Source organism: Bemisia tabaci, chromosome 7 (assembly GCF_918797505.1).
Source record: "Bemisia tabaci chromosome 7, PGI_BMITA_v3".
Classification (NCBI taxonomy): Eukaryota; Metazoa; Arthropoda; class Insecta; order Hemiptera; family Aleyrodidae; genus Bemisia; species Bemisia tabaci.
This window is the reverse complement of record NC_092799.1, coordinates 20,204,864-20,229,966: the sequence shown is the minus strand read 5'-3', so window position 1 is coordinate 20,229,966 and position 25,103 is coordinate 20,204,864. Positions and strand designations below refer to the sequence as shown.

Here is a 25,103-nt window from a genome sequence, read left to right as displayed (position 1 = left end):
CGGCGCTGAAATAACTATCTAATGACTATCTAATCGAGACAATGGCCCGGCGGGGGCGGGGGCGCCCGCTTCAAACGAAAATACTAACCTGTTACATCGAAACCGCCGGCGATAAAATGGCCATCGCACAATGCAGCCCGCACACCCCCGATCGGCATTACGGGCGCGCGGACCTCCCCCCTCCCCCCGCGTTCGGGCGAATTTTTGCCCGCTGGAAGCGCCTGCAATGATTGCATCGTGCAACCCGCACTCCACGGGCGCTTTCGCCGCTTATTAATCTTCATTGACCCGATGCAAAATAATTGGCCGGCGGCGAGACCGCAAAGCTCCGCCTCGCAGTGGGTCGAGTCGATTCGAGAGGTAGGACATGGAATTTTCGAATAAAACTGCGATTGTTGATCGTCTCATTTTAAATTTCAAAGAATAAAATTATATTTTGAATCACTTCATTAATGCGTTTTATTTTTCTTACAGGTTTGGTTAACTATAAAATTGGGTTGTAAACTTACCCTCACACCGTGGGTCGAGTCAATTCGAGAGGTAAGACATGGAATTTTTGAATAAAACTGCGATTATCGATCGTCTCGTTTTAAATTTCAAAGAATAAAATTATATTTTGAATCACTTCATTAATGCGTTTTGCTCTCCTTACAGGTTTAGTTAACTAAAATTAGGTTGTAAACTTACACTATACTTGGTACACTTAATGTACATACAAATATACTGCTTTCTGTTTTTTGCTTGTTTCAGGTGCCTCCAGGTATGTGACACTCTACCCTGGCTTTGTTCCCTGTCCTTCCTACCTGGAGCCCCTGCTTACATAGCTTTCAACTAAATAATTGTATACTGTCTCAGTCTTCAATTTTAAGTTAGAATCCCTGACCCACCAGCTTATCTGATGAAACTCATTTAGTCTAGATCTAGTTTATTAGCGTTAATCAAATATTTCTTAATACTGTGCTTGTAGTCGAAATTTTAATAGAAGAGAGAGAGAAAAAAAATAGAAGAAGAAGAAGAAAATTTTACGGAGAAACCAATGGAACCACTTTTATGCTATGGTAGTTACACGCTCAAATTTCCATCAATTTCCGATCAAGTATAGTGACTGGTGCGCACCATCTACCATCAAATTTCTGCGGCCTGTAAAAATTTGATGGTAGATGATGGAGCTGTGCGGGGCTCACCCTTCATCTGATTTCTTCACAACCGTGCTTATTTCATGCTTATTCCAATCAACAAACTGTTTTAATTAATTTTACTCATCAATCTAGATAACTCTCGACCGCCATCTTCGTCATCTTTTTGATTGGAATTTGACGGAAATTTGAGCGTGTAACCAGGCCATTAGAACTTCAAAAGTATGTATAAACGGAGTCATAAGCATTAAAAGTTTCCACATTTTGTCCGACCTCTCCCGTTGACTCGATCCACTGTGCGCCTCTCTCGCGGCAGCCGGGTTGCTCCTAGCACGATCCGTTCCGATTTTCCCGGCCGAAATTGCGGATTCTCAAAAGAGCGAAGCGCTCATGGAAAATCTTGCTCGCTCTGTACGAAACGATAAGTTCAGAAGGCGCCTTTTAATTTGGAGGACTTAGCTCCCAATGAATGGACCACTAGACAAGGTGCGAATTTAAGCAATCTGATACATGTTTCTTAACCAGAATTTCGAGCAGAACACGATTAACGCAACGAATATTACTGAAAGGAACTCCTAACAAAGATATTAACGTTTTTACTTCACATTGGTTACGAGGAATTTGAACTGCCCGCTCACAAGAAACTCAAAGCTCTACGTGCACTACAACGGTTTCAGCAATCTTCTCAATCGAGCAATGTTCATTTCCCACCATTTGTTGTTCAAACTATAAGCAATTTGCTATAACTGAACCAAAGCGTCAAGATTGAGGTTGCCAGATTTTAATATAGCAGAGACTGTCATGATAACGTTTAGCGCGCGATGTGAATCACGTAGAGCATTGAGTTTACATGAGCGGGTGCTTTGAATTCACGCATAAAGAATCATTAAATATCTTCGTAAGGAGTTAATTTCGGTAATTTTCGTTGTGTGCATCGTGTTTTACGTAAAATTTTGGTTAAGAAACATATATCAGAATGCTGAAATTCGTACCTTATCTAGTGGTCCATTGTGCGAACTCATCTCATTAGTTGACAGGACTAAAACCTCAGTTCGGTGCAGTGGCGAGGCGTGATGATCGACTATCGATATTTTCCCCTTTGAAGCTATGGTAGAGAATCGAGTATTATGACGTTCGTTGTGAACGTCCTGATAATCGATCTTGTTTCATAAGTTGGAATGGCGTATCAATCGATATATCGTAAATTAAGCCACTCTGCTGGTTCGCTGAACTGAAGATTCGGCTCAACGAGTCGAAAAACTTTAGTTCTTTTAGATCGTAAAGACTGAAAGTTTCCGGTTCGCTGGACTGGACCGTCGGTTCGCGAAATCTGTGGTTTAATCTTTTGAACTGAGAGGCGCCCACTCAACTTATTGGTTCGCATAACCAAGGTCTGTTCTCCTTTTGTTTAATTTTGTTTCATTTATTGATTTTCTGGGAGAAATCCCTGTTTTTAATGTAACCCGAGAAAAAAAGTAAGGACAAATTGGGGAAATCGGTCGCGTGTTGCAAAAATGCCTCCGACGATTTTGTAATCGAAGTTGGTGAAGCCTTAAAAAGTCCCTGAATGTGTCTTAATTTTTTCACATACCTGCAATTCCTTGAATTTTGAGGCATTTTCTAAATTTACTCGAGAGTCCTTTATTTTTAGGTAAATTAGTTTTTGATATCATTCGTGGCAGTCCAGGACAAGTTTTTTTTTCTTTTTCTGTGGAAGGGGGGAATTATGGGAGGGGGAATTTATGGGGAGGAAGGATCCGGGCAAGCGTTACGTAATTTTTAAAGAGGTCTAACACAGCGTTACAGAGCGTTACAGGAGGTAAGGAGTGTCAAAACCCCGCAAATTTCACGGTAAGTAATTTGGGGGCGCAAGTTAGCTGCAGGTCAAGGGGAAACGCACTTTTCATGGCTTCAAATATGAGCCTCTTTTATGAGTTAAAACGGGAAGTATTTGACCCGCCTGACGTTTGAAGATGTTTCATTTTTACGAAACATTTGGTCGACCAATGAAAATCTTACATATTTCACTGTTAAAAGTTTCGGAGCGAAATTCTGTTCTTCCTTACGAAATGACATAAACTATTGTGAAGCAGGATCTACTATATGTATTTTTGCGTAGTGGCATGCGCTTTTATGGTGCTAATTTCACTTCGCATTCATAACACTCGAGGGTTTTGAGCGCTTTATAGGCCCCGGCACCGAATATCACTCCTCAATTTTTAACAGTAGTGTATGTACGACTGTGTCATAATGACATGCGATATATCGCATCGATTAGTTCCATTTTCTCGGCTACTTGTCATTTTTTTGGAATTTTGAGATCGCAATTCTGTTGTCAGGAGACTTAAAAATTCACTTATCAATTTTGACAGACAAATTCAACTTAATAAAGGCGTGGTTTTTTTAAAGGAAAAATATCGCATTCGATACTGATGTCGGAACTACAGTCGAATGCGATATTTTCCTTCTAAAAAAAACCACGCCTATATTAAGTTGACTTTGTTTGTCAAAATTGGTAAGTGAATTCTTCAGTATCCTGACGACAGAATTGCGATCTCAAAATTCGAGAAAAATGACGAGTAGCTGAAGAAATGGAACCAATCGATGCGATATATTGTACGTCGTTTTTACGCAATATATGGTGTCCATCGAATCACCTTAATAATAAACAGTAACGCGTTTAAGGGGTGACCACAACATCTAATCGTCGAGGTGCGAAGAGGGAGGGAAAAAAGTGGAAATAAACCGAAATGACTAAAATTTACCGGATAAAATGAAAGGAATATTTTCCGTACACGAATTTTCATCCGACCTTTCAGCCATTTAATAGAGGATTCGGTTCAAATTGGTTGTCGGGGGTGGTAGAGGGTGCGGGGGCGGGGAGGCGAGTTAATGTAACATCCACCAGAGCAGCGCACACCTGACGCTGGGGGTAGTCTGCGTAATTAAAGGCTCGTCAGCCAAATCGGCCGCGAATTTAAAATGCATGAGGCCCTTAAAGTTGAATTTGTGCCGCCCGGCCGTGAGCCGCGGGCTCGATATGAATAACCCTGTGAAAAATCCCGCAGGGATGAAAAACGAGAGATGATATAAAAATAAACAACGCTCATGCACATGCAGGTACCGAAACGCTCGAGGGTGGAAATTAGGAGACCACTATTACCGATTCAGGGTTGCCACGAAAGGGGTGGGTGCAAAATCGACAAAATTTCCCCCCTCATGGATGTTGACCAAATTTCAGTATGTCATTCCTCACTATGAGATACGCCTTTTCCCAAAATTTCACGGCCTGAAACGAATTTCTCTCCGCGTAGCAGCGTTGCCAAGTTGAAAACTGTCGAGTTCCATATCTTTTGAACGAAAATAGATATTGAGGTGCGGTTTGCGCTAAAATTCTCCAAAAATTGCGTTCTTTCGATATATGTACTCAATTTGATCGTTTAGGTAATTTAAGATTGCAATGATGCCATTTTTCACACTTTCTTAAGGGTCAATTTTTTTTCAACCCTAGTACATCATCAAATGCCGGATTCTCGATTCGAAAAAAAAACTGTTCATTGTATTATTCGTACTTTTCCATTTCTTTTGATATACTATAGCTCCCAGGGAAACGATTAGTAACGGAGATATGAGCAATCTAAGTTTACGCTCCGCGCGCGCCGACCGGAATCCGGGCGCCGCTCGCCGCTCTGAGTCGTCTGCACACTCCCTTTCTTAAGCTTCACGAGGTCACTCCTATGTATTTTTTTGCGTACTTTCCATTTCTGGCCTTTGAAAAGGGCTCCGATGAATTTTTAGGGGCCTCGCGGTCCATTGTTGCCATTTTTTGCTCGTATTTAGGGGTTTTTTCCCTATTTTACTCACAATTCTACTGAAAAACTTAATTTAAACGGAAAACTGTGTGCGTTGAGGGAAAGAACGTAAAGAAGAAATAAAAATTCATGTAACAATTTTTCCTTTGTTGCCAAATTTTCGAGAAAAATCGTACTAAAGAGCCAAATATTTGAAAAATTGGATAAATCCCCACGCCATGGTTTATGAAAGTGGGGCATAGCTTTCATATTGACGTACTTACGTAACAGATCTTACCTATCTATACAACATATATTAAAAAAGCATAGTTGTATTTGGATTCCCACGATCTGAAAATTGTCCGGGATGTCACCTTTTGCGGTCTTTTCTTATGTGTAAGGTAGATCTTTTGAATGTTTTTCGACCTTTAGTCATCCTTTGTAGGGGTGTATCGTATGTATTTTTGCTGTAATTTTCATTTTTGAAAAGAGCGTAAAAAAGTACATCATTAACGTTCGTAAGGACTTATTCTTACGTTGCCAAATTTTCAAGAAAAATCGTCCTAAAGTGCCAAAAATTGGATTAATTATGACGAAGATGTCTCTAGGAAAGTGAATTATGACTTAGACTTAATTTTATAATTATAATTTTAAGTATGACTTAATGCTACGGGCCACTTCCCCAAGATGAGAGGCAGAGAGGCTGCATGAGAAGAGAAGCCCACAATTGCGAAACGCTCCGGGTGGAAATTAGGAGACCACTATTGTCAATTCAGGGTTGCCACGAAATTTACAAGTCGATATTCTCTGACATTTTCCTGATTTCCCGGACTTATTTTGTTGAAATTCCCTGACAATGGAGATGTTGCATGTGTGAGGAATTTGCGATTTGACTGTTGATTCTTACGTAAAAGTTCGCGAGAAACACGATGGTGCCACTGGTTTTCTCTGAAATCAACTCCCAAGCTCAAAAAAAGCTCTCAAGTTGAGGCCAAAATGGAGGGGATATCCCACTCTATCCTGAGAGTCCACCTCTACATCAAGACAAACTCTCCATGCAAAGATAGGGAGCAAATACATTAGCAGGGTTGCCGTGTTTTCAGTTTTGGAGTCCCCAAATAAAGTGGCAGCCCTGTCAATGTATTTGCTCCCTATCTTTGCATGGAGAGTTTGTCTTGATGTAGAGGTGGACTCTCAGGATAGCGTGGGATATCCCCTCCATTTTGGCCTCAACTTGAGAGCTTTTTTTGAGCTTGGGAGTTGATTTCAGAGAAAACCAGTGGCACCATCATGTTTCTACCGAACTTTTACTTAAGAATCAACAATCAAATCGCAAATCCCTCACACATGCAACATCTCCATTAGAGAGGTCGAACATGAAAATTTTGACCAAAACTGCAAATTTTCGTATTTATTTCGTTACATTTTACATTTCAAGGGGTGCTTTAGGTAGAAAATTTCACGAGGAAACCAATGGAGCAACTTTTAAAACCTCAAAGTTTTGTATAAACGGAGTTACTAGCGTTTAAAGTTTCCGAATTTCGTCCGTTCTCTCCTGTTGACTCGATCCACAGTGCGGCGTTTTCCTCGGCACGGGAAAACGGGACAACGTCGGAAACGAGTTGCTGCATCCACTAACGTCGTCATCGTCGGGAAATCCGGGGATTTTTGCATTTCACACGTGCGTCGTCGCGTCGCGTGAATTCAGACGGCAATTCCATTCAGACACAAGTGGGTGTTCATTTCTCAAAAACTTCATCCCTTCGGAAATTATAAAAGGAGCGCATCGGGAGGGATCCGAGGAGCTGCCTCGACGATTCCGAGAACAAGCAAACATAGTTACCGCCCCAGTTTCGGCGGCTTAGGTAATTTTTTGGAATCTCCTGACGCGTTTGCAAAGTCTTCGACTGCTTCCGTGTACTTGCAGCTCTAGGAAATGCAATTATTACGCAATAATTTTGACCTGTATCTTGTAATTGGATGGATTTAGTCGGAATGAATGCAATTATTACGCAATAATTTTGACTTGCACCTTGCAATTGGATGGATTTAGCCAGAATTAGTTTAACTGCAGTTCGCGTTGACTAATTTCTCCTCAGGGAGTCCAATTAAGTGACTCATTCCGGTCAGGGGGTCGGGGGGGGGGGGGTACTCCGCAGGGGGGTGAGTGTGCGACCGGGGGCGGGTCGACCTGGGGGGGGTTTAACCGCAATGGAGGATTTGCAGGTGTTTGAAATTTGATTGATTTTGTGTTCAAGTGGAAAACACTGAGTGAACTAAACACGAGGATACTCTTGGTTTATCAATTGAACAATTATTGGACGAGATTTGACAAATTAATCTAATCTGCTGAAATACATGTGTTTAAATGAGAAATAACGCCGGATAACGCCACTGAGCGGTGCATTTTCTCACTTTTAAATCTATTTTTACGTATAAAAAATACCAAAAATCAGCTTTTTAAGCACTTTCAGATAAAACGATAAAAGATTTACGTGCAAATTCTCCATTTTTACCATAAGAATAGTAAGCAACGTGACGACTTGAAACTTCCTGTTCATTTCGTCTTGGAGTACACTGAAAGATATTTGTTACTCGCGGTTCATAATGACCAACACAAACTTTGTGTTTTAATAAAATGAGTAAGTGCTACTACCAAAATCTTACGACTTCATGAAATTTCGTGTTAAGTCGGTTTGTGTAGAATTTAGCACAAAAAAAAAGAAAAAGAAAAAAAAAACTGGGAATCCGCGGATTTAAAAAAAAAATGAGAGGAGACTAGACAACGTTTGTTCGAATTATAAGTTAAATAATAATTATTCTTTTTTCACGCAAGAATTGAAAAGCAAAGCTATTACTTCGAATGCAGCTTTTCGGGGAAATTTGTTTTCTCTCTTGTTCCTGAAGAGGATAAAATACTGCAAAAAGGAAGCTAAGGGCTGAGAATTCAAAAGAAACATGAAATGAAAGATGCACAGAGAATACTTCATATCAATGAGAAAAGCTGTCTGCCATTAATTCATTTATAAGTAGCTTTTCTGCTTGATGCAAAAGGATTTTGAAAAACATTCGAAAGTACAAAAACCTGCATTACTGCGAATTTGTGTGCTAAGCTCACCAGATGAGGCACGCTTTTATACAGCCTGGCTTCATTCAACTTTCCAACAATGCTTACCTGCAACAAAAAGAACGTAAAAAAATTAGATTACGTGTTGAAAAATTATATCACATTAAAGAGCATGGATTTATAGACTTCCCTAGCAAAACAGAGCTAGCATCAAAACCGCCAGGTGAGTCTAACATAATTTACAGCGAGGCAAAATTTTTGTAGACAACACAGGTTACACATCTTTAAGACGACAACTCTTCCTGCACGAAGGATGTTTCTCTGGCCTATATCGAGAACTTAATGCCAACAAAAATGTCAACGTGCATAATATTTTTACCCTCTGCTCTCACTGAATGTTTACTGCAGAACCAGAGTACTTCAATGAGAAAAAAACTGTCATGCGGTTGCATACGCATCATTTCGAAGGAAATTCATACACACGAAGTCGAAAATGGATTGATGAATGCGGAGTGCTCAGTACTTTCCAGTGTTGCCGTTTTATTATTAAGTAGGCATGAAGATTATTTAAAATTTCATGGTACTAGAAATTGATTCCGATTTCCCAAATTTTTGAGAAAAATTTCGATTTTTTAAAAGTTTTGGGGAAAAAATGCAAAATACGCCAGACTTTGGTTCCAAAAATCGTCAAATTCGATAGAAAAAAATCTTCAATTTCGACCAAATAATCGGTCAAGTTCACAAAAACCCCCAGAAATTTCCAAAAATTTCCGAAAATAGCTGAAAATTCCGGGAAAAGTTCCAAAATTCGGAATTAGTTCGGGAAATGACATACTGGAAAAACGCGCTTGGATCAAGAGTCCAGACTCTTAAAAACACCGACAAGAAAAAATACTCTTGATTCAATCGGATTTTCGCTTACATCAAGAACCAAGCCTCTTAATTTGAGCGGATTTCCTTTTGATTTAAGCAAAAATCCGATTGAATCAAGAGTGTTTTTTCTTGTCAATGTTTTCAAGAGTCTGGACTCTAGATCCAAGCGACTTTTTTTCCCAAAGCAGCATCGGTACTTTCCTTCCCTTTCTGTGTTGATCTGAATAAAACATTTCATTCGTCAATCAACCCCGCGATTTACGTCCTATTGAAAGAGCCAGAGTTAAACAAAGAATTAATTATTGCGAGATCTTGAGCCGTCCGAAAATTATCACTGAAAAACGACGGGGAAAGGGGAGAGGGCCGTTGAAGTGAAATTTAAGAGAGGATAATATTAAGCGTATTTGGGCGGTGAGATTCGATCTCCCCACGCCAGATCTGTCCAAGTGTCGAAGCGTCTTAGTTCTCCTCGTTTCTCTGGCAAAAGGGCGTAATCCATTCACTCGTGAGCTCTTAGAACCACAGTATTATACAAACCAAGCGACTACCATCAAAAAGCAGTTAAGTTTTTTTACCGGAGAGCGACGTCTTATACAGATCGCTCTTTTCCCGCGTTTAATTTTCCTTGTCTCCCGTTTTCGATTTTCGAAGCGTCTCCCTCGTCGGGGGAGGGGGGAAGAGAATCGGCTTTATTGTTTTTAAAAAATAATTGAGAGCCCTTCTGCTCGAGTTGAGACCAACAACTTTCCTCCCGTTTAAATTTTAAGATCCCCCGAGGTTTTGCCACTTGAAGCGTTACTTTCTATTCATTCCCTCCTTCGTTTCTTGTTCGAATCATTTTTCATCGAGGTTAAAAATACTTCGAGACGAGCTGAGGATCAGACACTTCCTCTCATTAAAAATATGGATCGCGGAGAGCACGCGAAAGCTTAAAAAACATTCCAGCATTTTGAATTAAACCTTTTATCTTTTTCCTGGTAGACGTTTCTTAACCAGAATTTTACGTAGAACACGATTTGAGCGACGAAAATACTGAGATTAATTCCTGCCTAAGATATTCAATGTATCTTGAGGCGTAAAATCAAGCCTCCCGCTCATGAAAAAACTTAAGTCTACGCGAGTCAATTAGCGCACTAAACGTTCCCGTAAGGGCTTGTCTCTACGGGACGTTTCATGGGATTTGTCCCAGGAATAAATCTCACTTGCGGAATTGGGGAAAATATTGAGTTAGTCAATACTAATCACAGTGGTAACTTAGAGTCATTGTAGAGTCCCAGGAACGACTTAAAAAGCAGAAGAATACATTTTGTTTATTGTTTAACGGGGGAAAAGCTCTGAAGTTTCATTCCTGGGATTCGAACTTGGGAAAAATCCCATGAAACGTCCCGTGGCGTTGTCTTCTACGCGAAATTCTGGTTACGAAACATGTATCAGAATACTTAAATCCGTGCCTTGTCCACTTCCATTTTACACGACGCAGTTCCGTGGTGAACTTTCTCCGCCCCCACCAGGATCGGGGTGAGGCAAGATGACCTAAAACTTGCATTGTGTGCCGCGGCCTTTGTTCCGGGCGTCTCTCTCATTTTCGGCCTTATCTCGAGTTATGGTAGTTGGTCAACCAACGCACGCACGGGGTGGTTAAAAGGCGCCCGCTAAAAAACGAGGAAAATCAAGGAGCCGCGGCTAGCGGCGCGGGGGTGGGAAGGGGTGTCGTAGATTAGATGGTGAAAGATAAGGGCAGGAACTGCTCCCCGCGGTCCCCTGGAGGCACATAAACTCCAGACTTTCGTGACCGCGGTCGAGGTGCGAGCTCTTGATTCGGGGTTCGAGACTTTCGCGTTTGTAAGACGCGGGTTGCAGGATGATGCGGTCGAGATATCGATGAATCGATCGGTTGGAGTTTCGATGTTATAACACGCACGTTCATGGCGGGGTTGCCACGCTCGTGTCTCAGAAGATGTTTTCGTTGGAAATTGAAATCTAGTCGGTTTTCAAAGAAAAACAGACTAAAATGTTTTTGGAAATTTTGTACGTGGTTTTGCTCACAGAAAGGCAAAAGGGTGAGCAGAAAAACAAAATATACATGCATGGTGGTTGTTGAATTTGCCGGCCATAAATTTTTTTACCTTGATTCCAGTTACATTTTTCTAAAAACAGGGGGGAAATGCTTGGGTTTCGCAAGAAAGTAGCTTCAGTTAACCAGCACTTTTCTTGATTCAAGAAAAAAAAGTTCTTATCGCAGATTCAAGATTTTTTTTCGGTGTGCAGAGCTACAGTTTTATAATCAATATCGCGGTGAGCATAGTTACACTGGGTTGGAAATAGACCGACGCAGAATGGCGAAATTCCATGATGTTTAGAATATTGGGATTTCCCGTTAAATATTCTCAGGAATTCCAAAAATTTATGGGTGTTTTGCATTTTCAAAAATCGTCACAGCGTTAGATACTTTTCAAACATACATCAATTCAAAATTTCCACAAAAAAATTATTACTGAAAATAGTACAGGGTTCGTACCATTTTCAAGTCTCAAATACCCAGTGTCATTTCGTACTTCTTCTAACGTTTGCAAATGGGAAAAAGAAACGGCAGAAATTAGCGATGACATTATTCAGTCGAAAATTGAAATCTGTAACCATTAACACTGTAAGAAGAGAAAAAAAACCCTGTGTTTATCGGTCTTTTCCCAAAATCCCCTTTAGAGGTCACTGTTTTTTCTCTGCCTAATGGAATTCAGCACAAAGGGTCGGGAAAGATTGAATAGCGAACGAACATTTTTTATTTTAGTTAAAGGGGTGTGCCAGAACAGAATGATAAAAAGCAAGATTAGAGAGGAGAAAAAAGAAAAAGAAAATGTGCTTTATGGTGAAATTTAATGCTGAGATGCACTGGCAACAATTGCACAGCATCCAAACTCAGCGTGCTGAGGCTGCCCTCTGGGAGAGATTTATTTTCAGCTCAAACAATGCTGTCCACCGAGGCTCGGGGCTCTCTTAAGCTCCTTTTTTTAATTAGGGGTTTAAGCAGCTTCAGGTGAGCCCGAAAGGCTGTTTCGCGCCTTATCAACCTCTCATGTGGGTATAAATTCCGGGCACTTGCTTATCTCGTTCCCGCATTTTGGGTCTTGTAATGTGGCGAGAGATTTATAGGGAGAGCTGCTCCTACGAGGAGCAGAGCGAACGTAAGGGAAAGACAAAAAAAAGTGGAACTGTTAACCCAAAGTTAAGCCGATAAACTACTTACATTTCGCAATAAAGAACTAATATATTATACGCTCGTTTCAGAAACGACGTGTATGCTATGGATGTTCCTATGCAGACAAGGGCTTTCTTCACAAAATGAGCTTTCTATCTACATGATGAGACTTCCGTTTTCATAGGCGGATTCGGATAGTTCAAACAGAACGGGCGGAAAACGGGTCCAAGGGCTAGCCTCAGAAAATTGTCTATTTATTTATTTTTTTTGCATCTACTTCGGTTTGAGTGGATTTTTTCATGAAAAATTACCAAATCTGAGCGTCCTTCTTTCTCCTATTTTTCTCCCCTTTATCTTGCTCCTTTTTAGAGAGCTAACGGCGGGGGGTGGGTACTGTGCACCCTACGCCCCACTCTTTGCTTCTAGATTTCTTTAGAGCTGGGTGTCAACTAAAACAGGCTGGCCAAAAATCAGTACTTTTACAGTACTTTTTCAGTGCATTCCCAAGAAATTCAGTGCCTCCTCAACAGAAAAATTCAGTACTTTTTCAGTACCTTCTTTCGACAAAATTTGAAAATTTTCAAAACTTTGAATTTCTCGCTCAAATTGCGACAAAAATGACCAAAAAATTAAAAAATTTCCGGGCCTTCTCGCGGAATTTCCGCACTTTTTCAGGATATCCGGACCGCCCTTAAAAATTAGTACTATTTCCGAACTTATGGACAACCAGGGCATGAAAAATTGTCATTATCCTGCAAATGATACAAAAATATCCCGTTCCGACTGGAAACTCAGCTATGGAGGGAGCGGCAAAGCTAATGTGTTTCCGGCGCGCCGAAGGCATAGGTCAGGCGAAAAAATGAGATGGGACCCTGGGACAGATTGGGGGGGGGGGGGGAGCTGGATGAGAATCGGAAGGGATCCCCGGCATCGGGGACGAGATCGAAGCGAGGAAAGATGTCAAGCCGAGTCGGCCGAAAATGAATGCGAGCCTCGAAGAAAAGCGACTTTCCCCCCTTTTTTATGGAGAGGTTTACCGCTTCGGGAGCAGCTTATTATTAGGCCATTGCATCGATGTTATAAGCCCGAGCTCGGCGACCGCGAGGGGGGGGGGGGGCGGGATGGGGCGGCTGGTAGTAGAGCCGGAGGGTGCGATACTCGAGGCGTCTCGCCAAGCAAAGGCCCCTTTCAACGGCGTTTATACATTCTATCATTTGCATTTATATGTTATTATAGCACCAGTATACTTTCTCTCGGGAGGCTTTTCTTCTCTCGTTTGAGTGTGTATGTGTGCGTGTGTGAGTGAGTGTTGCCGGGGAGAAAATTCGCGGCTCTCAGCCGTCGCACAGTGGGTCGAGTCGATCGGAGGGGTCGGCCATGAGATTTTTGACTAAAACTGCAAATTTCGATGTTTATTTCGTCATATTTTAAATTTCAAGGGGTGCTAAAAGGAGACAATTTCACGAAAAAACCACTGGAACCACTTTCAGAGTCTGACAGTTTCGTATAAATGGAGTTTTGAGCTTTTAAAGTTTCCAAATTTTGTAGAGCCTCTCCTTGACTCGATCCACTGTGCGTCGGGGCTCGACGTCGACACTCGAAAAAACCATGATAACACCGCGTCATTGTTGTTCGGCCCTTGGAGGGTTCGCGAGGTTTAACTTGCGATACATGCAAATGTGACTTTATTCAATAATTTTGACTCTATCTGCGTCGTCCCCGGCCGTTTTGGGTCTGTTCCCCGCGTTAGTGGCGATGGACCCCTCGACCCGTCGAGAAATAAATGATCGTCTTATCTTCCTTCGGAACATCCACCTAAATGTCGCACGAAAAACTTTGAGCTCGTTGAGTTTCCTTCTGACGAAGGGATTCAATACGCCCCGCGGATGGGTGAAAGACTGAGAGGGTTTACCGAATTCGTGCATGTCTTCAATGAGGACCGACTTTATCTCCAGATGACACTTTTTTCGGCCTTGAGTCGTCAACAAAAATCTAGAGAAGAATTCTTTGCATACCTATTCCTAAAAATCCCTAGATTGTAGGCTCATTTTTTTTAATTTTAACAATTTTTTTTTTTAAAGAGTTTTATTTATTGTAACTTCCAATTAGAGGAAACATACAATTATCAAAAGTTAGAAATAATGTATGGTAAAGCAACGACTGGTTAATTCCTTATTATCATAAAATTAAAGAAACTAAACCTAAGTCTTAATTAAGAGTAAAAGGACTCTCATAAAAATCAAATTTTAACAATAAGATAAATAATTGAGGACAAAATTACCAATTTCCCCGGAATGCTTTAGGTCACCAACTTTTTGATAGTTTTGCTATAGTATGTTCTCCGGGGTTTTTAAAAATGTATATGCCCTCGATTCAAGGGTCATTGATGGAGCATTAAGGTGGGATGGACGGAAAAAATGATTAAATTGTTGGGAAGTTGGGGACATCACCAAGGGTTATTGGTAATCACTAGCTGCGACAAAATCTACATTTTACAAACATTAACCATCTTAACTTTCCCAGCGCTTCCTTGCTGCTCCATCAATAATTTTTTTTTGCTGCCGCAAATATTCCGTATTACTTCTACATCGAGCTGTCAAGTTTTTACAGCACGCTGTTCAATGTATACCGCATAATTAATTAACAAAATTTAATGCACTCTAAATAAGTTTCCACGCAGGGTTTAGCTTACAACGTTCGAAATTGAGTGTTTATGATGTACCTGAAAAGTGCATGCCATTCACGAAGTCAGTATAATGAACATGTTTTTCTAACTCGATAAAAATAGTTCATTCGACATTTTGACGTTACACTCCACCGAACTTTTAAGTGTTTTACACGGACACGAGTGCAAGTGCACAAACATTGCAAGTCACGTGCAAGTGCTGCAACTTCCCTCGTATCGCGTAAATTCCCTGCGAAGCGCCAAGTGACAAACTTTAAATCGCCGGGCGGACGGTTTAGCAAGGGATACCCTTTAATAGTTATAATCTTATAATATATTAATTCGAGTGCATCGTAAGTAGACGGTGCTGGAGGGGGGGGGGAGGTAATTAAAAGTTAATAATTAAATGCTTCTATGCAAGCACCGTTGACAAATTGCGAGATAAAATCGCAAAATCTCGGTTTGCGTACAATCTCGAGTCTAATTCCGAGATATGGGTCGTCCATTTTCCAGCTCCTGAATAATTTACTTTAATTTACTTGCAAAATCTTGGGTACTTATGCTCGTTGGATCAAGATAACCCCATCATGCTCAAATTACGAAATAACACTTGCTCAATCAAAATACGAAACAACACTTGCTTAGTCAAATTACGAAATAACGCTTTTCTGATGCTCAAGATTGAGTGAGGGTTTCGAGTAATTTTATCGAGAGTTTTGGTGCCAGATTTCCGTTGTAGCCACGGTAAAACTACCGGGTGTGCGGTAAGGGAAAATTGCTGGTATTCATTCGGCTTTTTCGAGCATGCCACCGTGAAAGCGATTAAATGGGCTCAAATTTCCCAACGTAAAACATTCATTTTTGAAGGAAATTACAAATACTTTTCATTGAGATTTTCAGAACTAAACGTTAAATTTGATTGTGAGTACGTACCATTCTCTGCAAAATTCACGAAAGATACTTCTCAAGTTTTGCAGAAAATGCGTGCTACAATAGCTGAAATTTGGCAACATCTATTTGCCTATGCTGCATTGCTTCTCAGAGCGGCAATATTGATAACCATAGAAGCTGACAATTTCACAGATTTGAATCTCTTTTTCTCATCCGGTAAAAACCTACAGGCACACAAGTGTCCAAAAAAAGAGAAACTAATAAAGCTTGATTTAAGCAACCTTCAATGGGACATAATTTTGCGATGAGAAGCCATTATTTCTTACTCATTTCAGAAAAATCACAAATACCATTAGTTTCCCTATGCAGATAGGGGCTTCTATGGATGAGCCAGAAATAGTGATTCCTTACTGCAAAATGAAGTACAATGGATGAACAAATAATGGGTATCTAGACTTCCAAAACGACGAACAAAAAAGAGAAAGAAGAACAAAATCAATGAACACCTGTCTCAATCCTTTACAAGATGTATTTAATAACGATAATTACGAAAAGTTCGATATGATTTATTTAGAGAGACAAGACAACGCTGCATGCGCCTCCCCCGCTCTCACCTAAATCTGAATCGGCTAGTTCATAACTCGCATTAATCGCGAAACCCTCCTTTCGAAAGTTTACGAGTGGAGCTTTCGAGCTTTAAACTTCCGATGTTCGACTACACATGTCCAGCAAGCCAATTTCCATTCCTTTTTAGGGGATCTCCTTTCAGGGTGGATGTGGGTGAAAGGTTGGAGAGCGGCTGCGGGCGGGGGGGGGGGGGAGGGGGCACGGCTCTCGAAGAGTTCATCCGCGCCGTTCCGTCCGTGCACTGGCTTCGCCTACGGTGCTAAAGTTGAACTTCACAAAGAAGAATAAGTCCTGGTCCGGCATTACGGACGGCCTTTTCAGTACAGCGTTGCCGATTAACAATAAATTGCAAAGTATGAAATCAAATGAATGATGCTCACTGCAGTGGCGTGGCGTGAATGATCGATTATCGATATATCGCCATTTGAAGCTATGGTAAAGAATCGATTATATCAGGGTGTTCGCTGCGAACACCCTGATAATCGATCTTTTTTCATAGGTTTGAGTGACGTATCAATCGATCTATCGCAAAGCACACCACGCCACTGGCTCAGTGGCATGTCGCACACTGGATCGAGTCAATAGGAGAGGTCAGACAAAATTTGGTAACTTTAAATGCTTATAACTCCGTTTATACAGAACTTGCAGGTTCTAAAAGTGGGCCCAGTGGTTTTTCGTGAAATTTCCTTCTGCAAGCACCGTTTGATACTTAAAATGTGACGGAATGAACGTAAAAGTTTGCAGTTTTAGTCAAAAATTTCATGTCCGACCTCTCCAATTGACTCGATCCACTGTGTACCGCAGGAATCAAGCGATTTCAGTACTTTTTCGTGTGGGAAAAATAACGCGAGAAACACGACAGTGGCTCTTTTTTTCTCTGAAATAAGCAATCGTTATAGTGAGAGACGAGTAATGAAACAAGAATAGGTCCTCTGCAAGATGAGGAACCATTCCGACTAAATTATAACTACAACAAGACTACGAAAAAGAATTTGTTCAACATTACCTTTTCACTTTTGCCTTGCGATCGGCATGATTCAAGAACAGGCGTTTTTCCATCTTTCCGATCATACGACACTTCACTTTTCTTTTTATTGAAGTCTCCTGGACTGAATCCACCGATCATCGGTTGCCTTGGTGCAGCCGCATGGCCGACACTCGTTTCCGTCGAGTTGGGCCCTCCGATCGGTGATTTCCGGCCAGATTTTACTTCCGGCGACCTTGGCGTGGATTTCACTTCCGGCGACCTTAATACAGACTTCACCTCCGGCGACCTTAAGCCAGACTTCACTTCCGGCGACCTTAAGACAGACTTCACTTCCGGCGACCTTAAGACAGACTTCACTTCCGGTGACCTCAAGACAGACTTCACTTCTGGTGACCTCGAGACAGATTTTACTTCCGGTGACCTTGCGGGAGATTTTATTTCCGGCGACCTCGGCACGGACTTCACTTCGGACGACCTCCTCCTAACTTGTATTTCCGGTGACCTGAGGGCAGATTTCACGTCCGGCGACTTCCGGTACGACCTGATTTCCGGCGACTTCTGATTGGATTTGACCTGCGCCGGCGTCCGGTCCGATTTGGTTTCCGGCGAGTCGTTCCTAAGGCACTCATCGTTCTCGCCCGAGCAGAGCCGAGAAAACCCGAAGCTCCGACCGTGAACTTTGACCTCGCTGACCCCGAAGAGCTTCGCCGCCGCGAACCGCTTGGAGCTGCGGACGGGACTCGAACCCGTGACCTTTGACCCCTTTTCCTCCGCCTTCAAGTACGGCGGCGAGTCGTTCCCGCTGGAGGTCTTCAGGCAGAAGGCGCTTTTCTCGGCGCTTTCATTAGGCACTTTTTCTTCGAACGACCAGCTGAGCTGTTGCGCGGCGGTTTTGTTGTTGGCGTACAGGAGCGCCGAGTCCGATGAGTTGAGCTTCGAACCCCGCTCGGGTGTTGTTCCGTTGGTGAGGTGAACGCGGTGGTTCTGGTTGGATTTGTAGGTGAAGACGGTTGGCACGACTGTTTGCGTGAGTCTCGGTAGCCGGAGACTGTTGGTAAGCCTGGAATGCTTGAAGTTGAGGTGTTTGTTGTTCGGAGATCCATTTAGGTCGGGCTCGGTGGTGACCATGCTGTCGGCTACCATTCTGCCAGCCAAGCTTTCAGAGATCTGAAAAAAGAACAACAGGAGGGTAATGTCTCGCTTGCAGAGTTGTAACACTCGCCAGCGATCCATGGTGCTCGTATACAAACGTTCCGCGACCGATTTTCATTTCTGCGCTGAATTCCTCGAAAAATTCCACTTTTTTAAAATCCTAAAGGCAATATATGACCGCGAAGGCAGAGAACAAAACAAACAAGAGCTTAGACAACACCTACATCTTGATTGAAAAATTCATAATTCAGAAAATTCACCTAATTGGTGGTTCATACCTCGAGATACTATCATGGTGACTAATAACATTTCATTTTGGATTTCCCTGAGTTTTCCTGATATTTCATGTGAAATTTCCACTTCTTTAATTTTAAAACCAATACATTTAATAAATTGCATTAAAAGTTCACTTTTTCCAGCCATGAACTGAATGAGGATGAATATTTTTTGAGGCATTTGCATTTCCCTCACTTGGACCGATTTTCCTGACCTTTTCCTGATTTTTCCTGATGACATCGAATCAAATTTCATGATATTTTCTAGTTTCTTCGATTTTCATGGCGGTTGACACCCTGTACTTGGCTGGTGGACCACGCCCTGAACGATTCTATTAGTTCCTTCCAGTATTTTCGCTCCACGAACACTAAATTAAAAACCGGACTGCAAGTCGCGAAATAACTCTTTCTCGTAAAGCGAAAAGTCGCGGAAAATATTACACAACTTTCCCTGCATCTGCGCCGATCGGGCGTAAAATATTTGCTATCGCGAGGAAAATTAAAAACTTTACACATTACTCTGAAAGCCGGGGGAGCAATCAAAATATTTCTCAATATTCATTCACTCCACTTCCGGATCGCAAGTTCATAACTAAAAAAACCGAAAGTTGCGCACAATGAAAGCCCGAGCATTTTTCCTTTCTCGTATATCATGAGCTGAGAGGAAAGTGACTCGGAGAACTGGAACACTAAACGTTCCACGTTGACTGCCCAACTAGTTGCAATTATTTTACCTGGGGCGGGATAATACTTCTAAAAGCTGACTTTTATTGTTTTCTTAGCTGAGGAGAGGGAGGAAAGAGGGAATTACGCCAGAAAGACATTTCGAGTGCCCGGCAGCCGTTTCAAAGGGGAAAGTAATAATAAAAATGACAATAGTAAAAGAGGAAAAAAACACGAAAGCGCATAACTTCCAAGTTCCGCCGCGCTCATTCCTCCGAACATTGCTGCCTCTTCGCACCTGATTTTCACGCATTGCACTGAACAAAAATTCTCGGCGTTTTTACCACGGTCCGTTGGTACCTTTACCATCTCACTTTTTTTACCAATTATTGGTAATTTTACTAAGACAGACACGTAAGCTTACCTAAAATCGGTATTTTTACTGTTTTTTTTTCAGGTAAGAATATCACTTTTATTGATAATCAATTCCCGGTAACTTTGCCATTTTATCTCGGTAATTCTACCACAGTCGATACAAAATATTGGCGTTTTTACCAAGGTCCAGTAAAATTACCGAGAAAGTCAATAAATTTACCGGGATTTCTCGGTAAAATTACCAATTCCATTGATGGTAATTTTACCAAGAAAAAACTGGGATCAAATAAAACCCTGAATTCTTGGTAATTTCACCCTTTTCTTAGTAAATACACCGAGATTTTTTTTTCAGTGTGAAATAACTTGGACTTTTCAGCCATTTTTTCAATTTAAAATTTAAAAATCCAGCTGAGTGAAATGGGCGAAAGAGACAAGATCTGAGTGCGCTCTTAAGACGATGACGCAAAAATAAATGGAGAAAGTAATTAGAGAAAAAAATTAAAGGAGTAATGATAGAGCGAGAATGAAACGCGAGTGGTGAAAGGAAAAGACAGCCGAAACGTGAAAAACACTCCGGGAAAGCTCAACACATGTTTCATGGAAAATATTTCAGGCATTTCCGAGGAGTTCCCGCGGTAATAAGGGCACTTGGAAACTCATTGAGCTTAGCGGGACCAAATTACATACAAAAGAACAAGTCACGCTACAGAGACAAAACATGAGTTGTGGGAGTTAATTCGTCGCTCCTCTGACGTATCTCAATTTTCACAAGAACCCTGTCTCCCATATAACATCATGCTTTACGGGGCTCATGCTTAAATCGAGATACGCCCTTACGTCAAAGGAGTGACGAATTTTACGAACAGACTGAACGTATATTTTCAATTTCACAATTTGTTCAACCCCACACTCCGCACACTCGGTTCTTCACGTTTTTAGGGTAGGCTTTCTACGGTTGAGTCACATTCACTGACTCTTAGGTAATGCGCAATGCTGCTCTAGAAATCAATGAAATAATGCATCAATCACGGAATCGTTTCAGGAGGCCAATATTTCTATATATATTTGGCAAGGGGTTTCCCGGCTTAGTAGCCGGATTTACAATTGAGAATAAGTCTTGATAGAATAGAGGTTTTTCCCGCCGTCAGGGAAGTTGTTACCTTAAAAAATCCAGGATTTCCATTATCATTTCATTTTTTGATTTCCTTTCTCTCCCTGGCTTTTCCATGACTTTTTTGTTTTCCCCTGACTCCGAATTCCCTGACTTTCCCTGATTTTTGAAAAAAAGCTTCCACTTGGATTTTTTCCTTTTCATTATGCTAATTTTTACTGAACGCAGATTGCAAAGCCCCCTGACTTCTAATATTTATTTCCAGACCGCCTCTGATTTTTCCAGGTCATCGTAAATTCCCTGAAGTTCGAGGTATTCCCGACCGCCAATACTCTGAAAATCGTGCGTCAGAGAGGTTCAACAATTACTTAAAAAGGGCTAAAAATAAATACAATTCTAAAATTTTGCGATACCAGTGTCTTTACTGCGGAGATCGGTGCTAATAAAGAAACAAAGATCGGTTAAAACGATATTAGTGCCGATTAAAACGATGAGAGATTCGCAGACGGCAACCGGGGGGGGGGGGGGGGGGAAGAGAGAGCTGCTCGACTTTAATTAAAAAATCACTTTCTGTTCGAAAAGGCGAAAAAAAAGTCGGGACGAGAGATACTGCACGACGCGCGGCTCGGCGTCTGAGATGAGACAGTTACAGACAGCGGGGCGAAGCGAGTACAGGGGTAGCAGAGGGGGGCAAGTACCCGTATTCTTTCGCGCGACATCAAAGACAGAAGTGTCCAATTAATAAAACGCAAACGCTTCACCAAGTGAAACAGTCTCTCGACTCCACGGTGCAGCTCCTCTCTTGCCGAGTTTTCCGGATTTCCGGATACGTATTTCTCTTACTTGCCCCTGAAAACGCGTAATCCGATTGGAGGATTTAATTTTATTTAAAGGAAAACAAACTAAATTGGACGTATTAATGATAAAAGGAACTATGTCGCACACGATCCAAAATGTATTAACTGACTCAAAAGTAAAAATGAATTAAAATTTGATCGTTTAATAATTTAATTAATCAAGTATTAATACCATAAGTAGAGATAAGAATCTTTTACCTTTTGTATCAGGATTAATTAGAAATAAAAAATAAGTTTGAAATCTCGAAATTTATTGACACGTAGTTCCTTTTAGTAAAAATACGTCCAATTGGGTGTTAAAATTGTCAAAGAGCACTCTCTGACATGGAGAGAGTAAATTAGGAGGGCCATTCGACGATCGTGTCGGTGAGAATAAAAACACACCAACTTGAAAAAATGAAAATGTTCAAGAGGGAATGTAAAGGTCATTTGGATTATATTTTGCAATTGGGAACTACTTTTCTTGGTATTTTGTAGAAACAACATGTGTACTATTAATTTTCAATGCAGATAGGAACTTTTATGCCTGGGCCAGAGATGGGAGTATTCCTAAATGGAAAATTTGGTCCATTTATGATTTCTACCGAGCGCGAAGAGGTGATTTCAACGCTTCGTCAGTTCGCCTTCAATTTTTAGTGTAGGCAGTATGAATTCCCACATGGTCGAATAGTGGTATCGCCGTCAGATGAATCGTGATATGCGGTTTCGCCGACTTTTTCAGACCCTCCTATGCCCGAAATCTTCGGTTTCTTGGAATAACAGCTGTATTGTTCCTTACGAACCGAAGTATTTTTCTCTGCGTAAAGAGTGAAGTACAGGCCTCTGTTCTCAGCGCGGGAAAAAATTGAAATACGAAATCGATAGCTTGGAAATTTAATCATTATTTCGTTTTAAACCGGCAGCCGACGGAGCAAAAGAAAAAAATTGGCCTCGGCCAATTTATTGCGCGGCGCTTCGCGACGCCGTACCGGCGCGACGCGCCGCATTTGGGGGGCTTCGCCCCCCATCCGCTTAGCGATTGGTGCGGGGACCGCAACGGGACTTTCTCGCTCGAGCCGGCGCTTCGCGCCGGGCATTGAATTTTGTACTGGAATATTTAGAAATTACTGCCAATTTTACAAAAATCATAAAGTTGATTGGAATTTTGATCAAAGGATAATAGTTTTGATAATTTTTATTCAAACATTGAAACTTCATTGTAAATGTCTTCGCGATATGTGGTGGATTTCATATATTCGGGGACTCGACTTGTTGTTTTTTGATGCATCTTCAATTATAATATGTAATTGGTTAAACTATTTGTCTCCTGTCAAAGATGGCCGATCCGTAAAATATTAGCTTTTCTTCGATTCAGTAGGATCCTTTAGTTTCATTGATCATTACTTCTGATACGAATTTTTTATTATAATCTCTCCTTTAAGCTCGGTCATAAAAGCCATTCAAATTATCTACCTTGAATGGGTGATGACTTTTCCGATGTTCATAATGTCTTTAAAAACTAAACGGGTTTTAGCCTTAGCATCTCCCAAATTTTTAATTTGGCGGGCGAATCTACCTGCTGAAGGTTCACGGACCACGCCCGCACAGGAGCCGCCCATCTCCTTACAGCGTATCCTCTGTAACTCCAAGCGAAAACAATAGAGAGCGTCCATCGACAAAGTCAACGAGAGGACAATTCAACAATCGTCTCGTTATAACAATTCTAACCTCTTCATTAACATGCATTAAATCAGTCAGTCATTATTTGTGCCCGAATTATTACATTGATATTTTGTGCTTAGTACCTCGTTAAAAAGGACCGCCAAAAGTTATGGAATCTGCCGGGATTCTAAATTCATTAAAACAAAAATATTAGTTTTGAATAGAAGATCTAAAGTGTCAGTTCCTTGGCGTTTGATTGATTGCATTCATGTTCCTTTGTTCTGTGAGTGATGTATCTAATTAGTTGTCTAATTTTGCTTTGTGATTACCTACGGAGTAATTTTGGAAATAGTATATGATGCATTATATAATGCATTTGAATTCCTAGGTTTCACCTGACTCAAAGCGTTTGCTGCTATTATCTAGAAGCGCTCCGACTCATTTATCAGAGAATTGAGCGTTTCCTATCGGCCCCTCTGCAATTATGAGATTAGTCCATGAATCCTTTAGGAACTTAAATTAATGACTCAGATGGTGCTTTTGAGCCAACTTTCAAAGAATTAAAGGCATTTTTTCAAAATCTACAGTCCATGAGCTCTCCGTGTGACCGAAGTGCTCTCCTCGCTATATGACGCGTAACCCTTCAATTTTTAGTTTAGTCCAAAGACCTCGTAGGAACTTAAATTAATGAACCAGGTGGTGCTCTGATGCCAACTTTCGAAGAATTGAAGGCATTTTATTTTATTTTTTTTCAAATTTACAGTCCTTGAAAATGAGCTGTTTCGCGGAGCAAAGTGCCCTACTTTTGGGCCTCGTATCTCTTGAATTTTGAGTTTAGTCCAAAGATCTTTTTGGAACTTAAATTAATGACCCAGGTGATGTGCTTGATGCCCATTGTTAAAGAATTAAAGACATTTTTCAAAATTTACAGTCTTTCAAAATGAGCTTTCCGTGTGATTTTGCTAAAAATGGACAATTGAGCGTAGCCCCCCCCAAATTTTAGCGTACCTCAAAATCGTTGAACGTGCATAAGGAGACCATAGATATGGTGTCCTGTGCCAATTTTGAATGAAATCGAACAGATAGATTCTGAGATATCGCTGTAGACAGATTTGGGGGACGCCACACGGACGGACACACATTTTTTCAAGTATGGTTATTTTTACTCCTGGGACCTTAAAACGTCTAGAAATGATGAAATTTCAACTTTTTTTTTTTTTTTTTTTGGAGGATGACAATACTTCCTCTCTACCCTATGGGAGCGAGAAAGTAAAAATGTTCAAAGGCTGGAGGACTGTCCGGAGTTGTGGCGGGCTGATCCCACCCGACCCAACGACGACCCTTGCGACCCTTCGTTGACTTTTTCGAAATTAAAATGCCTGCGATGCTGCGCACGACATACGGACCACAATATACATCTCAAAGCCGTTTAATTCGCTCGCCGAGGAGGTACTCGCCCGGACTGGGTTAACGTGTTCGCCTCGCCGTCGTTGCGAACTTCCGGCCGGAAACGTCGAAATATTACAAGTTACCCCTGCATCTTCCGAAGTTAGGCAACCGTTCCTCACGTAAGTGAATTATCGGTTGCCTAGCCCTAGGTCTCGAGCAGCGAAGGATGTTGCATCATTCGCCGCGTCATTGCGACCTTTAGATGAATTCGATTGGATGAAAGTTGCTCCTACATTTTTTCGGATTAGGCAACCGATCACTGCCTACGTGAATTGAATATATGGCTGCATTTCGATGGTCCGTCGTTCTTTGACGTGCCACGTGTTTTCATAAGATCATACGCCAA

At 41.4% G+C, this 25,103-nt stretch overlaps 1 protein-coding gene across 4 annotated transcripts in view; it reads right to left on the bottom strand.

Annotated features, from left to right (window-relative positions):
- The window catches only part of ASPP (Ankyrin-repeat, SH3-domain, and Proline-rich-region containing Protein), a 687,069-nt gene that overhangs the window by 64,663 nt on the left and 597,303 nt on the right, over window positions 1-25,103 (bottom strand). For 2 of the 4 annotated variants that reach the window (XM_019040123.2, XM_019040122.2), the window contains exon 2: window positions 17,253-18,401. The exons of the other annotated variants lie outside the window; for them this stretch is intronic. In XM_019040123.2, coding sequence (XP_018895668.2) covers window positions 17,253-18,377 — 1,125 coding nt within the window. In that variant the 5' untranslated portion in view covers window positions 18,378-18,401. The remainder of the gene's footprint in view (window positions 1-17,252; window positions 18,402-25,103) is intronic. 4 annotated transcript variants of the gene reach the window in all.